The following is a 17,484-nucleotide window of genomic DNA, read 5'->3' as shown; positions in this document are numbered from 1 at the left end:
TTCTGCCCAAAACGCACATTTACCAAAATAAGACTACTTTTAGTGGTGCTTGTCGTTTCTTCAGTTTTTGCAGCAACAAAAGATACATGTCTGGATGTAAATTTTATTTTTGCAATAATAGGAACAATTTTAGATCATATCTTCTTTTGCTGAACCTGATATAAGACTGTGACAGTCTTATACCTGAATTGTCTAGAATTGACAGAAGTCAGATTTTCTATATTTCTTTAACAATCAAAATCAGAAGAAAAAAACCCCCAAAAGAAACAAAGAGCCGACAACAAACTAAACGCTTCTTTCTTCTTTTGTGTTGTTTTGCTTCCACAAATGACAGCAGTTTTGAGTCTGAGCTCAAAACTCACACAAAGTTAATATGAGCCAGACTCAGCAGGAGTTGCTGAAGAGAGGACCAGGGAGTCAATCCTCAATCATTACGTTGAAATAAACGTATTTAAAGCTCTCCGTTCTGAGTCAAAGACATTTTTTTGATTCACTGCTCCCAAATGCCTAAATACAATCAAATGATCATTTTACAGTTGAGCTTTTTACACTTCAGTTGCACGTTGTAGTCAAGTGTGTGGCCAAAATGTCCTCCCTCTTATGTTTCTCCACAACAGATGTTGCATCACCGAGAGGCCGATCTCCTCCCATCAGAGTCCCTCTGGGTGCAGCTGTCCATCCCACGCTGCCTTTTCTAATTCACCCATCAATCCTTTATCTTGATTTAATGACCCCTTCCACCAAAAGCCTAAAAAAAAAAAAAACATCTAAAATGTTCTTCAGTCCCCCCCCCCACCCCCCTGCCTTTTTAACATCTAAAATGTTCTTCAGTCCCCGCCTGCCTTTTTCTCAGTAAATGCCCTCAAATATGCATTTTAGTACAGTGCAGGAAAGGTTTGATGCAGCTCAGACATACAAAGTGCTCCCTCAGCTTGAGTTTCATCTGCTTCTAATAAACACGTTTTTGGAATATTTGGGGTAATGGATTATAATCGCCCCCGACCCCCCCGCCCCCACCTCTCCCTTCAGCCCCCCCACCTCTTCCCTGCTTCATATTTCCTCCTCTAACGAGAGCAATTATCAAGCCATTAATGAGGGAGACATAAAATGTGGGAACAGAAAAAAAAGAAGGATGGCTGTGGTGTTTGAAGAACACACAAGGAAAGCTATTGCATGAGGAATAAATATGCAACTTGAATTAAAAGGAGTGTCGTAAAAAATTTTAAGAGGTCAGAAAAAAAAAAAGAAAAATGGCCTTCTTCTTTGGAAACGTCTGACACAATGATAGAAGTACTGCTGAATAAGATGGTATGGAATCCATCAATGACACGCATTAGAATAATACAGAATTTTTTGCCACTCTTTTTTTTCTGGGTGAAAATGTTCTGGAAATTTCTAAAAAATGCTGTAAGCTTGAGTCATTCGTGAGGGGACCCAAAAACATGCAGAGCAAGGTGAACTACGAGAGCCTATATCAAAAAGAAAAGAAACACTAAAGGACCATTTCACATTTTATTTTTCTTACATTTTCAACTTAATTACTATAAATGTTAATTGAATAAACACTCAGAATGAAAGCCTTGATTTAAGTTTTGGGAGGCCTAAAACGCACATAAAACCCACTTCAAGCAACATATTAGGTGGGTGTACAGCTCAAGAGACCACACACTCCCAGCACAGACTGTGTTCACTTTACTAGCGCACATGGAGGACAAATGTCATGCACTCGGTAGCCGCTGATTGACAAAGCGCACATAAAAGTTGATTTATTAAGACAGGGGTTTAATGCAAAGGGTGTGTAGCAGAGGTTTAAGGGTCTTTCCGGGGGTCTGTGTCTGATGAAATCTCTCCTGTGAGTTCATATGATTTAAAAGGGATTTTAATTGGATAGCAGGTTAATTAAACCTGGTAGAATTCAAACAAACAAGTTGGTAAAATAGCCAAGACTCTCTAATCAAAACAAGCAGTGGCTCTCAGTTGGATTTCATTTCTAGAATTGGAATCAGTTATTAGATGAGATTAGTGGCCTAGAAAATTTGTATTGCTCTCCTGTGGATCAATTATAATTACACACACCAAGCATATATCTACTTTAAATGAAAATAATATCAATATCCTGACTGAATCCACATGAATTTATGAAACAGAATAGGATATAGCCGATATGGGGAAACAAATATCAAAGCACTTCAAAATTCAACATTTTTCCCCCTAAGAAGTTACTTTAACTTATTTGGAATGACTGACCAAATTCTTATATTTTACTTTTATATTATACTCATATTCTTATTTTAAATGACATATTTCAAATGCCACAGTTCATCCTTTTTTGTTCAAGCAAAAAAAAAAAAAGTCATTTTTGGGTGATTCAACCGTGAACGTTTCAAAACAAAGCTATAAAAACATCTTAGCTTTTAAATGTTAGCTTTTTGGCATTTTTATTTTATGTACGTTTGAGAATTGTGAGCAATTTTAAGCACTTTTAAGCGATGAGCTTAATTAGTCTCATTGTTACTTTACCTTGAAAATTTTATCAAAACAAATGACCAGTTTTTCCATAAATACCTAATTCCCTTGAAATAATCTGTATTTTTAGAGAAAAAGTCACTGATAACAGCTAATTTAAGGCAAATTAATATTTTTACTACGCTTCCTAAATGTTCATGTCCTTGTATAAAATCCGGCATACATAAATGCTCATTATCACTCACTGTATGGTCGTCGTCAGTCCAGAGGCAGCGCCAAATAAAAACAGAGCTCGGTGTGCTACAAAAACACACAGCTGCGGCTAATAAAATCAAGCTAATAATGGTTCTGTTTGATCCAGGTGTGCCAAGTGGAGCACTGAAATCACAATGTAATCATAATGTGAGAGGGAAAAAACAACAAAACGGCTAATTATTAATGCTAAGACGAATGCTTAATCAGACATATTAATAATTTTATTAGCTGCGGCTGCGTTTAACCAATTGTAGGATTAAAAGGGGGAGCGGTTATTGGGTAAGTGATTGTTGACGTTAAAAAGTTAAATCTTCAGGTTTCTAGAAGTTAAATTGGACATTTTTAAGTAAATTTGAGTAAAAACAGTTGATCTTGTTTTAAAATATTCCTCACTCGAGTCAAGTTTTGGACAAAATGTTATTTATTGCCATACTGGCCCTTTTTTTTATTTAAAACTGGGACTATTTAGGTTTTGAACTATTGCTCTGTCTGTACCCCCCTCTGTTGTATGCTAAACTTTATTAAGCATATTTTCAGAATAAACGCAGCATCTAACTTTTATATTTTCTTAAATTTTTAAAATGTGTCAACCAGAAGCAGACAGTAGGTATTGTATAGTAACCAACCATTTAAGTGTTAATAAGAATAACTGTTTAAATAAAAACTGATTACAAAAATACAATATATTTTTTTTCTGTTTTGAAATCCAGAACATCTAAAATAAACATGATGCATTTGCCTGCAGTTAGCCAAATTATAACAAATGTCAAAACACCTAACAGGTTAAATCCATATGCAGTTACATAGAAAGAAACAGAATATTGCCATAAAGTATATAAGCGGAACAATTCTTATTTTGCAGGCTTTTCTAGAAGTTCACATAAGTGATTCATAAAAAAAAAGCAAATTTCTCAATTCCACGCCTGATAGAAAAGTTTCCAGCAAAGACTCACTCACTTTTTAGGAAGTCACTGTGCACGCCGGGCGACAAACTCCATCCATTGGTGAAAACGAGTGAATCCAGCCTGAAAAAAAAAGTGAATTTCCCAACGTTTCCCCCTTTTTCTTGACAGAACGCAGAGCAGGAGATGCACAGAGGAGGAGTGACAAGAGCAGACTGCTGCTGCCGACGGGGTAAGGAGATGTAAAATGACACATGTAGAGAAAGGAGGGAGGGAGCGAGCAAGAGGAGGGAGGGAAATCCTGAGGCAAAACAACATGTATGAACAACTGCATCTTTTTTCCTTCCAAACAAGAAAAACAACAACATTCTTTTAAGTCAAAAAAAAAAAGCACCAAGTAAATGTTTAGCTTGAGATCTTGTAGGCTAGGATGGAATTCGAAGCACTTCTTAATTATTTCAAACCATAAATGAGTAATGTGATGACAGATTTAGAAAAGCTTATTAATGTCCCAGATGCTGTGATGGCAGGAGAACAGGAGGAGGGGGGGGGGGAAATGTGATGGAAGGTGATTAATATGTGAACGTCACACCTTGATACTGTATAATTAGAAGTGGGTGCATCTGACTGAACATCTATAATTTTCAAGAAAATACTGAAGTTTTGACCATTTTTTAGAAGTTTAATCTCAGCTTCACGTCACTCTCAGACGGAGTACTTTGTCCCCTCTGCTGGTAAAATGGGAAACTATAAAACACACTTAAATTTCCTTGACACCTGGAATGTTCATATTCCTGTTTCCTTAATACAATATTTCTCCCAATCCTTTGTGCAGTCAGGGCCTCTTTTAATTTCGGACGCTTTTTTGTAATGTATTCTTTTGCACTCATTAACATACGCCTATATGTACATCTAAAAAAACCAAAAAACTAGAATATTGTGAAAAATAATTTTTCTCACTAATTTTGGAAAGCGAAGATGAAGATGACGTCAAAACAACCGTAGCTGTCCGAACGCCTCAGCAGAACCATAAGCTCCACGCCACATCGCATTGATGCAGTGAGCCCCAACCAAGTACAGAATGAATATATTTTTCAGAAACCTGATATTTCTGTTTCAAACATCCCTTTTATTGATCTTATGCAATGTTTCCATAAGAGACACAGGTTAACACAGGAGTGCTGAGTCAGGAGGATTTTCTTTTGGAAAGGGACGACATTCAGAGAAACACGAATATAATGACAGTAATGGTTCTGTCGATTGCGCTCCCTATAGTAGAAACAAAAGTAAACAGTAAAGCACATGACCAGCAGTACTTTCTATGTCAAAAAAATAAGGAGTGCAGCTAAACACTGAGTCAGAAGTTCATTTTTGTTTAAAAGATCACCTAATTTTTCATTTTTCTCTTGATTTCTTATATAAAGAACTAATATTTAGTTTTATGATCTATTTTAGTAGGTACATTTTAATTGTTTCATGAGTTGTTATTAGTCTTTCCGCATGTTATGTGGTTGTTTTTTTTTTTTTTAGGGGAATGACTTTACAGGATTCATGTTGTTACTCATTTGCAGGAAGTATGTGGCAGCCTGCCCGCCATGACTGGGAACAGAGGGGGAAAGAAATAACATGACTGGTCAGAGGTTAAAATGCCCCAGCTAATAAATCATCAAAAAATATATATATTCTTCTCTTTTTAAGGAGGGCAACAAAAATTAGGCCATCCTGATCAGGATTTCCCAAACATGCGCGGTTTGTTCATCGCTGGCTCGTCCAAATCACAGGCCTGCTGCTAACCAACAGCGTGGTCAGCACTTTTTGATTTATTTAAGATGGAGGAATCGTCACCTATCATTACCACTCAGCCCGTCTGCCTCCTCCTCTGTGGTTTTCGGCGCTGCCAACACCCCACCTGTGCAGCATCATCTTAAACGTGTTTGACATTCCACCGCAAGTCACTCAGCATCATGTAGGCTCAGCAGTGGCTTCCCAAGGCTTGAATGAAAGCAAGCCAGGGTCTTAACCTGCTTCAGCAGAGACTCATGTTGTTCATCATCAGGCACTCCTGATTGTGTTTATGTTACCTAACTTACACACTGCGTATGAACTTAGGAGTAAGCACTTAAAACGATCAGAAACTGCAACTTCCAGTACTGATTTGCAAGTTTTTATATCTTCATAACTCTAATGTTCCTCTACAAAATTGACGTTAAACATTTAAAGTCAGGAAATAACAAATTTAGATGATTTTTTTATTTTTATTTTGTGTGTGTGTTTGCTCTATTGGCAGCACACTAAGGACATGTGGGTCTGGTTGCATTTTAGTGTCAGAGTAAATCATTTTCACATGTTGTTGAAGCTATTCGTAAGTAAAAAGATGTGTTAGAGATAAGGAAATAGCCTTGTATATACAGAGGGGGGATTGTTGTGAACCTACATTTTCAAACTTGGTCCTGATACTAAGAAAAATACTTAATAATCAATAACATTTTCAATACCACAAGATTATTTTTCAAAAAATAAATGCAATGCTAGAAAAATATAATCAATAGAGTTATAAAATAATGTTATTGTCTCAATTAGTGCCAGAGGTAGGAGGCAAGTCAGCAACCACATAGATAAAAAGAAAATTATATATATATATATATATATATATATATATATATATATATATATATATATATATATATAGTATTATGTTTAAAATAGACATACAGGGTTAATATCCCAGATGGAAGTATGCATCTTAATTACAGTAGCACAATTAATTGGGGAAATAGCTTTTTTTTTTTGCTGATGTTGAAGAAACTTTATGCAGTGCTGTATGTAGCTGATGAATGGAAAGTTAGGTGGCAGGAAAAAGTATGGGACAAAAACGTATAGTGGCAACAGAGATGGCCAATCAGAAGCATCTTAGCTGAGGTTAAGGTGGAAAGGGCTCAGACGATTCCTCAGTAGTTCAAAATGCTCTTTTCGGATTTCATTTCACTTAAAAAAATATAAATCCCAGCGATGATGGATCAGTGCATTGATCCACTGTAGTTCATCATTCCACATGTACAGAAGCAAATACACACAGACTGCACAATATTATTATTTAAATAACTACGGGAGAAACAACAAGACACAATAAACTAGATGTGCATACGCAGCTGTTATAACCTAAATTTTTTATTTTTTATTTTTTTACTCAAAAATAGAGAGATTTTCTGTTTGCTGGTACAGCTCTAACAAAAATAGCTATCACTTCTTCCCTAACAAATGCTCATCCAGCAGGAAACCCACACAGGACCCCAGACTGCAGCAGATGGTAGAAATAGAAATGCTGCCTCACTGTGGTGACTCCATGGTAACGACGTTGAACCAATGAGGGTGCTGTGTTTCCAAACTTGGATTCATAACTTGCCAAAACTGTAACTTCTGATTTTATTTGATTAAAAATGTCTTCATATTTTTATATTTCAAGAACACAATTTATTAAGTTAAAAACAGAAATTATATAAATATGTTACAGTATATTTTGATTGGTAAAGATGGGTTGTTTCCCATTGATATGATTATGTTCCTCTTACCTGACTTGATTTAAAGCAGTCCAACTGTTATTTTGTTCCTCTCTTTTCTTAATCTAAGCATAAATTTAAACAGGAAAATCATCGTTAGAGGCGTCTGTTGATGTTACGGTTTAGTCAGAACGCAGGCAGCTGACAGGTTGATTTTTTTTCTTCCCTCCCACTGCATAAGAAACCCAAGACAACAGAGAACCTCTTTTTGTTTGAAATTGTGTACAATCATCAAAGAGTGTGAGGTTTCCAGTGGTCAGTGGTTGAACTCCTTTTTTTAATTTTTTTTGCAGAGTAATTCCTCATCTTCACTCTGGGGGGCGGGTGAAGAAACACGAGCAGCAGTGGAACCATGGAGTCATATTTTGGATCTGGTTGCCATGACAAAGCACTTGTCTCAATTACAGAGGGCTCAGATGGCATAAAAGAGGCCAAAATAAGACTTTTCATAAACACAAGCGAATATACATCAAAGGAGACCACAAACAACAATCCTCGTGTGACCCTGCATCTTCAGAACTTAAAAAAACACTTCAGTTTGAGGGATTAAATATCTGATTAGAGTACTGCAGTATTTCAATGCGTAGTTGTGTAAGTGTGTGCACACTTAACATGCAAATCTTGATATTTGCCTCTTAAGTCCTCCAAGTCTTTACCAGATTTATGAGTTTTTGTTTGAAAACTTTATTTTCTTCTGGTTAAACCATTGGAATGTAGGGAATATAAATAATTTTAGTAGTTCGAACTAACTGAAAACAAAACAAAAGTCTAGTGTGACGCAATTTGTCATGGGAATAAGGAACAAAATTGTTTTGTTTTTTTTCCTATTCCTATTAAACTGCTGGTTTCAACTTTTTTGAAGCCTGTATACGTCTCTTCAACCGTCTGGGGATTTTAAAACAACTAAAAATATCTAAACTCAAACTTCAGCACCTAATTCTGGTTTTAAATGCAGTTCACATTCAGACTCTTTTTGCTGCAAGGCAGCAGTGTTACCAACTGCGCCACCAGGAAGCCGTAGTTACACCATTCTGGACGAAAATAGTTAAAATAAATCATTAAAAGCCCAAACTTAACAAAGTCGAGCATCTGTAAAGTTAATAATTCAAACCTGAGGATGGGAACAACCTTTACTTCCTCTAATTCCCAGAATTCCCTTCATTTGTTTCTAAAACCACTGAAGTGCCAAACACGTGAAGTAAAACTGCTTAGTAAGTTTATTATCAGATTTCATACAGAGTGCTCATGAGAACAGCTTAAAAACATCATATTTACACTGTAACATGGCAAACTTCAGGCAGACTGTTCATGCAGTAAGTCGTGTCGCCTCCGTCGGTTCAGATCTGATTTAAAGTTCAGTCACACTGACGGCCGTCCCTCATCGACAAAGCTGAGCTGCACATCATGCAGGTTCAGTATGGGCATCTGGGAGTTTGTTGTTGCCATGCTGGAGGTTTGGAAAAAGGGCTGGATGTGTGAGTGGGATGCTGCTGGGAGGGTCAGGGTCTGCAGCTTGGTGCCTGGTTCTGATAAATCTACCAGGAAGGGAGTGGTGACCAATGGGAGGGAGGGGATGGAAGACGAAAGGCAGGGGTGCAACACAGCGGCGTGCTCGTGAGGGGAGCTGTTGAGCGAAGGGGGAGCTGAGCGATGAGAGAGCAGGGGAGCGGCGGGGTGGATCTGCTGGGAGACCGGGGGAGGGGAGATGGTTAGAGAGCAACGGAGGGGATCAAACTGCCCCTGAAATTCGGCGCCCGTGTCCAGCCGGGGTGAGTGGAGGTCAGCCTCGTTTCGTCCGTCCGGCGGATCCGCCGGAGCCTGTTGGGTGAAAACTGCGGGACCTGGCGAGCAGCAGCGAGGGGACACGCTGGGGGGCGGAGTCACAGTGCAAGGCATCGGCAGAGTGGAGGAGTTGTGGAAGAGAGGCTTGAGGAGGCGGGTCATTTCCTGCAGCTCCTGACTCACGGCTGTTACCTGGCGTGAGAGGACGCACATCTGGGGAAACAGATGAGAGATGGAGGAGAAACACTGCAAGTTGTTGAGCATTTGTGGAAATCACTGGGTAGTTAATGAGGTAAAGGACGAATATAGGGAAAACAGCAGTCGTATGATGTTTTATTAGGATTTCATTCAAATCTGCATGGCAAAAATCTCAAAATCTTATCAGATATTTGGTCTAGTTTCTAGTACAGACACCATTGTACACTTGAAATACGACAATAAATTAAATCTCCATTTTACCTCATGTTTTAGCTTTTCAATAGTCTCCATGGTGTCACCTCCGTCCGGGGCTCCTGGGTACACATAACAGTGAGTAAGAAAAAAGGAAGCTGTTGGATGTAGATCGACTTATGTGATGCTTTTTGTAGTCATTTTTTGTGCAAACTGTCACCTGGAGTGGCTGAATCAGGGCTGGGCAGAAAACTCTGCGTCGCACTGGGGGAAAAGTCAAACCTCTGAGCCGAGTTGATGTGGTTTTCAGTCTCAATCCCATCCACAAACCTGAGGATTCGTAGCAAAAAAAGATATGGAGTCATTTCAAACAGAGATCCTTGTCAGTGAGCGAGAATCTAGCTCGATTTAAAAAACAACAAAAAAAACTATGACGCAGTAAGAAATAAGTTCCACATGGGGGCAGCAGATCATTAAAAATAACGGCACACGCTGCATTTGGCTAGAATCAAAATGTACCTTATTAACGCAAAAAAGACGCTTAGTCTCCACAGCAGACAAAAAGAAAACACTAATTAGATTTAGCACCAGACTTGATAGAGAGTAGAGGGTCGTCATTAGTGCTGTAGAGATGCTGTAATAATAAACCAATCCCACAGAGCTCTATTAAAGTTCTAATTAGAGATATAATTGAGGCACAGCCAGAGACTATCAGCAAACATTTCAATTAAATTTTTTACTCTCGACTTGATTCATGATTTAATCCACTGCCTCTCCTAATGGCAGGACTCAAAACAGCTTCTTCTCAGGGCGGCGAAAGCAACGCCCGTCCCTCTGGGAACAGGAATAGCCTCAGTCAATTTATGCTAATGAGACAGTTTGCAGAAAAAGGTGGCAGTGCTAATGGTAGCATTGTTATTGTCTGTGCAGGAATTTCCAAACAAAACATTATGTCTGAGTCCTGGGTGATTCCTGAGAAGCAGCATTTATAGTTGTGCTGAAAACGATTTAATCCCCTACACAGAATTCATTTAAAAGAGCAGGCATTTTGCAAATAAGACGCAGTTTCAGGAGCAATAAATGGTTTTATTAGCCCCATCATCTGTATTTGGGGTAAAACTCCTCAAATACCTGGGTGGCTCACAGTAACATTTTATTGCATGTTAAATATATGGTGATATAATTCTCTGAAACATTCAGAGGAGAGGTCACAAACTAGACAAAGTCACCAAACCTTCCTAGAAATACAGTAGGAAGCATTTCTTGCTAAGAGCAGAAGTTACAACACCTGGATTTGGCCAAGAGAGGAAGTTAACGTCCACCTGCAGATTTTTGAGGTGGAAGTAAACACAATCACTTGGTTACAAACTCCTGACTGACTGTTAAAGACTTGTGTCAAGATCTATGCATACACAGCACAGTACATACCTAAGCTTGAAGGATTTCATGCTTGATCTCCAAGCCATACACCACTGTTGACCCAAAAAGCACAAGAAAACTCTCCTCCAATTTACTAACAACTACATCAAAAGATTTTGAGACCGGAATAAAAACTGAAACTTGTCAGTTTTAAGATGAAGCTTATGCTGAAAAGAACATCGTGCCCATTTGGAGGCATGGTGGTGGCTGAGTGATGATGGGTCTACTCTGGTTCTGCTGATACTAGAAACCACGCAGCCTTCCAAATGAAGCTGATAAGCTAATGAAGATACTTCTTATCTATGGGGAGACTGAAACTGGTGGTGGCAGTGCAGAAACCTCTAATTTGTAATAAGAGGTTTCTGCACCGCCACTAATGACCTGGGTGGATTTGCCTCAAGTTCGTTTCCTCTACCAGAGGACTGTGAGTTTGAGGATTTTGCTGTTTCTTAGCTTTTCCTTGGAATGTGGTCTAATGGTTAGAGGTTATTCCATATATGTGCAAAATTTCCCAGATGACATCCAGGTCATGGCCAGAAAAGTATATTACACAGACGAGACCTGTGGTATCATTCCTGCATCCTGATGGGGTCTGAGAGAGCGTGGTGCCAGTGTGGAGTCCAGGTTACAGCGAACAAAAAGCCACTGAGACTTCTCAAGTCTTTACAAAAGAAGAAACCCTTCATGATCCTGAAAACATTGTAGCCTTGTAACCTGCCTCTATTTTTGTTTTAAATCTCAGTGCCAGAGACTTCCTGCACCTGCCTAAAAATGCGTCATTACAAGGAGAGCTTTTCTGAGACGTTGTCCAGCTGTCAAAAGATTGAAGGTCAGAGGTCGTTCTCAGCGACAGCAGATGATGGACTGTTGGAGAGAAGCAGCACACACCTGCATGAAAATTATCAGCCAGACTTCTATATATCTACAGACCTGAAGAGTGTGTCTGACTGGCCTAGATTCACAGTCTGTCTTCTGGGGTTTATGAATCCATGCTAGACTTTATGACTTCCATGCTAGACAGAGATGCGATGGTAAAGCAGTAAGATAGATGCACAGATACCCATTCTTTGCATTTTTAAATCATAGAAGAAGCATTAAAGAATTTCTAGATGACTGAATCGCACTAACCCGGATCAATGCCGGGATGAAGTTCAACAGAGATGGAAGTTAATTGGCTCCTTACCGAGGGCTGAGGTCCGGCTGCAGGCAGCTGAAGCTCACCACGGGGATCTGCAGGCTGGAGGGCCGAGCCGGCTCACTTATCGGCCTGAAAGGTCGCGGTGGCAGCAGTGGGGAACGCAGCGGGGAGCGTAGGGGAGAGCGCAGGCCTCGGCCCAACCTCCCCAAGGAAGAGATCTTAGGCAGAGGGGAGTGTTCCCCCTCAGACCCGGAGCCCTCTTCATCCTCCTTGATGGAGGGGAGTTTCTTCACAAGGCCTCCGTTGCTCTCATAGTCTGTCTGGATGGAGGGAATCACACATTGGAGAGACATTTTTCTCCTCTGTTCTAAAGCTGATTCTCATATTCTTAACAATTTCCAAACTAACAGCTGCTGTTACACAACCTCTTTTACTTACAGTTATGATAAAACAAGAGTAATGACCAACTTAATACAAAGACATCCAAAAACACTGTGTCCCTTTCTTAGAAGACATACCTTTTGGTACCGTTGCCTCTATTGCATCATTTTCACGAGTGCTATTTTGTGGTCTGGCCAATATAGAAGAGTGTTTCCATCACTGGTTGGACTTTTACTGAACAGGCCACCTTAAACCCAAATACCTAACTTGTGTGACAACTGTGATGCCCTTGTTGTTTTTTTGTTTAGATAGAGCTATGACAAGATGTATTGCAGTTATTACATTTGTTTATTCTTTGTTTGTCCTTTTCATTGAAAGTACTCAAGCTACGAAGAAGTGTGGGGAAGAGACACCAGATGCAAGTTTTTTTAAAAACTCACTGCCAGATCGAAGTGTAAGTTCGAACTGCCAATTAGAACTGTACGTTTTCCTGAGTTTAAACTAAACATTTTGGGTTCTTTATCAGAGTTTAAAGTATTATTCACCTTGGCCATGTTGTGTGAATTACTACCTTCTCTCAGTTTTGTCACATTTAAGAAATACACCTAATTTCTCTTATTATTATCACTTACACAAACCAGCATGCTAAATGTCCCTATAATGTTGCACATACTCAACGGTCTCTTTATTAGGTACACATTGCTAGTTCTCCATTTCTCCATCAGGACTGCTTTAATTCGTTGGGGTTGAGATTCAAGAAAGCACCATAAAATTTCGAACCATTTAAAAAGAATTATTATTTTTTTTTTATGCATGAAAATCCCAGTAGACCAAATAACTAAATACATTTGGGGAGCAAGGAGTTAACTGGCAACCAAACAGATATATAGATGCATATTTTATATTTTAAGCTGTTTGAACGTCGTAATATTACTAAAATAACACACACAACAAATAGTGTTATGTTTTTTTTATTCATTATTTGATCTCATATTTTTGAAACCTCTCATGCCTCCGACTACGGTTGCTGTCACTTCCCTTTTTGATCAGGAGGGGGAGCAGCTGAGTCACTAAAAGTAAAAGTGAAAGGGAACGAACGCCATTCACAAGAGCCGCATTAGTGCTGATGTCCATTCAGCTTACAGACAGGACTGCACTGAAAAGAAGCATCTCCATTCAAAATCAAGCAGGCATGGAAATCGTTTGAGTTCTTAAGATGAGAAATGTGAAGAGCCTCGTTTAGTTTGTAAATCCCAACAAGTTGCATTAAAGCAGACCTGCAGTCAGCATGTTGCTACATGCAGACATGTTATTTCTTTTTTGGGGGGGGAGTGGGGGGTTGTTCTGCACATTTTCTCTCAAAGCTGATTAAAACACAGCTCCCATTCTTCCCTTCACTCTTGATCCATCTCCCTCTGTCACCCTTCTCACACCCTCTGTTTGCCATCTTCTCCATCCAGTTCTTGGCTCACATGCCCGACTGGTATTTATAGATCACAGAGGTTTAATTTTAGCAGAGGTTTGCCTGTGGAGGAGCAGGGGAGTTGGGGGGTGGGGGGGAGTGGAGAAGGGACTGTTTAGAATCAAGTGTCTGTTTATGTGAGAGCAGCACGTGCCACCTCAAAAAGCAGCGTGCCAACACAAGAATGCATGTTTTTAGGTGTAAACGCGTGCATTCTGCGAGGGTAATCATGCATGGCGACATGCAGACACCATGCATGCTTTTGCGAGCTGAAATACGGCTAGGAGCAGTTTTGGATTCCACACTGAGGATGAACCCTGCGTCTTTTGTGCAAGGATAAATCTGCTGGGCTTCGCCATGTAGGTCTATGAAACTGTAATGTGGGATTCTCTGCACAGTCACATCACAGCCGCTGCAGTGGCATGATGTTAATAATTTAATCACAAGGTGAAGCATGGCTTGAGGTAAGGGTAAGGGGTGAGGTTAAGCCTTCAGGACAAGAGTCTAATAGATCTAGACGCGGCGAAGACACGGCTGTGACTTTGTGTGGTGGCACGTGAATGCAAATATCAGCGAGTTTCTTCCTCTTTCCCTCCCCTGCCACTTCCCTTCATTCCTGATGTTCTATCGTCTTGTCTCCATCTGGTTGGTGCTCTATTTTTATCCAGTTAGGGATGACCCTGTCCCTCCTCCCACCCATCTGACGGCGCTATTTTTAGTCTCTCACCGCGGTCGATTGAGGATGCACCACTGAATTCCCTGCACGTGCATATATATGTTGCATGTAATATGCTTCTTCCTATGCAGGCAATTTCCCCTTTTTCTACTTTTTTTTTAACCCAAATTTTAAGAAGATCATAACTGTTTTCAGCACTGTCATATTTGCTCTTTCTAAAATGAAATGGTGAGCAGTTGTGATTTTGTGTAAATAAATCACAAAACAAAGATTTTTTATGCAGCAGGGCTTCATATAGCACAGCTTGAATGAAATTAGAGGACTGACAGCATTCTCTAGCAGACATGAAGCCGAAGTCAGGAGATCAGCTCAGCTGGCATAAAGACGGGCAATGAGTGGAAGGAGCATCAGGGCAGAAAAGAGTTGGGTGAATAACCTCCACCTGGCTGCTGGTTGTGGCTCCAGCTTGGTTTGCACGCTTCTAGTTCATGTTCTCGGTTTATATTCACAATGTTTATTATTTATATTATTGCCACGCATAAAGGTGTATCTAAAATTTGCTTTATTTTGATAAAGTCCTGTAAGCGTATGCTGTTGACCTTCTTGGGGTGACAGTTCAATACTTTACACACAGTCTATTAATGTCCCCCAACTGGACAAAGAATTGTTTGCTATGTTAATCAGAAAAAAAGCAATGTCAGCCCCTATAAGCATAAGCATGCAGAGGTGAATGAAACTTCATACTTCAGGTTTCTTGTATTGGATCCTTGCATATTGAGCGTTGCTTTGTTCTGGCTGGCAGTGTTTCAAAATAAGAGCTGCTCCTGTTGATGTGCAGTTTTTTTTTCCTTTTTAATCAAAGCCATCTCTTGCTCTCCACCTGCTTACCTCCTGGCTGAGAGCCAAAATTTGGCTCCACAACACCAAACCCGCAGTTGCACCTGTGAGATTATGATTTCTGAAATCAAACAGCGTCATCTGTAAACAAAATAAAACCATTTGAAAAAATGGGTTTCTCATTTTAAGCGATGATAAAATAGTAGCTGCCAATACCTTACATAACATCTGTGTAAGTTTATGCATTGTACCGTATAACTTTCTCTTTTAGTGAATCATTTTCAGCAGTTTGGAAGTGGTTATCCACCTTCTTCTACCGCAGATTTTCCTTCCACTCAACTTCCCATTAATATTTCTAGACCCAGCACTCTGTCAACTTCTGTAATATCAAAGTCGGTGTGCCGTGAGTCCATATCAAATTAGTTTCACTGAAGCAAAATGACTTCTCAGTGATATTTCAGTTTATTGAGAATGCACCTGCACTTATGAGGTGAAAAAATAAAACTCGGAACATGCTGCAGTGATATGTTAATCCTTAAGCCAAGGGTGCATATTTCCCTCTTTCTTGATGCTTCCCTGGAATCAGCGCTCTAATTAACATGTTTACTCACAGAGAAAATGTGACCTAGCTGTTTCCAACAGAAGCTGGTCATTCATGTGTAGGCTACAGCTGAGATCCGACGCTAGATTTCCAGCATCTGAATCCGCAGCTCGTGTCTGTCATCTGTTGGCGGCTTCTCAAGCAGAAGTCATGGATTCCTCTGCTTCCCCCCCCCCCACACACACACACACACACAGACCAGATGGCTAATCCTTCTCAACTGCAAAGGCATTGAGTAAAAAAAAAAAAACTGGAAGAAGAGGAGTTTGTAGATTAGTAAAGTCTAAGAGAGAGAGGGTGCTGTGAGCAGTCGTGCAGGAGGTAGAAAAATAAACCCTGATCATACATCTCCAGTTGGGCAAAAGTGGGATCTGGATGTTAGATGTAAAGAGCGGAGACCTGTGAAATGCCATTATTGGTTAGAAAATCAGTTTTTTATTCACAAATAAAACATGGAACACCTTCCCAGGAAAAGCCGGCCAACCAAAGTTACTTCAGAGAGAGCATCAGCGATTGATCCAGGAGGTCACAGATGAACCCTGAACCCTGCAGACCTCACTTGACCCCTGGCTAAAGACATATAAGCTATAAATTTGTGACCTTAATCTAAAGCACACTCGGATTATGCAAAAATGAAGGTTTTGGAGCTCCTTTAATCACGTTTGGACTCTTCCACTGAAGATGGCACATTAAACAGCCACTCATGTGTAATAAAGCAGATTCTAACTGTGAAATCCATTTGAGACGATTAGCCTGACCTTAAACAAGCTGTTCATGCTTGAAAATATTCCTAAAAAAAAAAAAAACATTCTGGAAAGAGGAGTGGGTCAAAAATCCTCCACATCATTTTTTTTATTAAGTATTTAATTTATTCAATTTAATCATTTAAGTGTAACACCAAGAAAACAAAAGAACAACAGGAGAAATCTGTGAAGGTACAAATCATTTCCCACAGTCCTGCATGTGATTTAAGGCACAATCAACAATCAGCTAACAAAAAAAAAAAAAAAAGCATTAAGAGTAATTTGGATCACTGTAATTTAGCTGGTGGAAACACTATGAATTTGCTGATTAAAATGAAAGCAGGCTGTTAAAAGCTCTTGATAGCAGCAGGTGGATAAGCGGTACCCAGAAAGAGCAAATGAAATGGTAACCGGAAAGTCGATTGTCTTCGCAGTTCCACGGATAAATCTTCTGACGTCTCGGCATCTGATGAGAACACAAGAGAGCGTGGCGAACGAGGAGACGGCTACTTAGCAGAGGTGGAAAATGCTCAGGGGATTTTTCACTCCATCTGGCTAAGGACGGCTTTTCTCCTGCGTTTCTACGGGGACGAGTGCAAATTTAAGCTTGAGGATTCTGCATTTCGTTGAGTCAAGTTTATTTGCGTAGAACATTTCAGCAGCCAGGCGGTGCAAAGTGCTTTACATCATAAGAACGTCACAGGTCACCCATTATGAAACAAGCAGCAGACATTACATATTGTCAGATGTGTTGGCACCACAAACGTCAATGTACATTTTTGGGACTCTTCTCCTTCTGGTTCTAATATTTGTTGCAAATTATTAGTGTGTAATGTTGAAGAGAAAGGAATAAATCTTTTTACAAATGAAAACCA

At 39.7% G+C, this 17,484-nt stretch overlaps 2 protein-coding genes and 1 long non-coding RNA gene across 7 annotated transcripts in view; 1 reads left to right on the top strand and 2 right to left on the bottom strand.

Annotated features, from left to right (window-relative positions):
* The window catches only part of LOC103474977 (DNA-binding protein SATB2-like), a 25,149-nt gene extending 21,298 nt beyond the window's left edge, over nt 1-3,851 (bottom strand). The window contains exon 1 of one of the 2 annotated variants that reach the window (XM_008426309.2): nt 3,679-3,851. The gene's annotated coding sequence lies outside the window, so the exon portion shown is untranslated. Of the gene's footprint in view, nt 1-2,711; nt 2,851-3,678 lie in introns of those variants that run through there. The other variant, XM_008426318.2, reaches the window with a different exon arrangement.
* Nucleotides 2,864-17,484, top strand: LOC145555055 (uncharacterized). Of its 4 annotated transcripts, XR_014091122.1 has the most exons (5): nt 2,864-3,000; nt 3,795-3,855; nt 11,514-11,600; nt 12,669-12,744; nt 17,044-17,484. It is a non-coding gene; the product is annotated as an uncharacterized LOC145555055 (long non-coding RNA). The 4 variants fall into 4 exon arrangements; XR_014091123.1 differs by lacking the exon at nt 11,514-11,600; XR_014091120.1 differs by having other exon boundaries at nt 12,669-17,484.
* LOC103474998 (voltage-gated delayed rectifier potassium channel KCNH8-like) overlaps nt 8,380-17,484 on the bottom strand; it is a 39,417-nt gene continuing 30,312 nt past the window's right edge. Inside the window, exons 12-15 of the mRNA XM_008426351.3 lie at nt 11,955-12,229; nt 9,573-9,682; nt 9,422-9,474; nt 8,380-9,175 (exon numbers count right to left, since the gene is read on the bottom strand). Coding sequence (XP_008424573.2) covers nt 8,540-9,175; nt 9,422-9,474; nt 9,573-9,682; nt 11,955-12,229 — 1,074 coding nt within the window. The 3' untranslated portion in view covers nt 8,380-8,539. The remainder of the gene's footprint in view (nt 9,176-9,421; nt 9,475-9,572; nt 9,683-11,954; nt 12,230-17,484) is intronic.

This window comes from Poecilia reticulata, chromosome 2, assembly GCF_904066995.2.
Source record: "Poecilia reticulata chromosome 2, P_reticulata-male-v2, whole genome shotgun sequence".
In the NCBI taxonomy this organism is placed as follows: domain Eukaryota; kingdom Metazoa; phylum Chordata; class Actinopteri; order Cyprinodontiformes; family Poeciliidae; genus Poecilia; species Poecilia reticulata.
The sequence above is the reverse complement of the archived record's forward strand: the minus strand, read 5'-3'. Positions and strand labels throughout refer to the sequence as shown.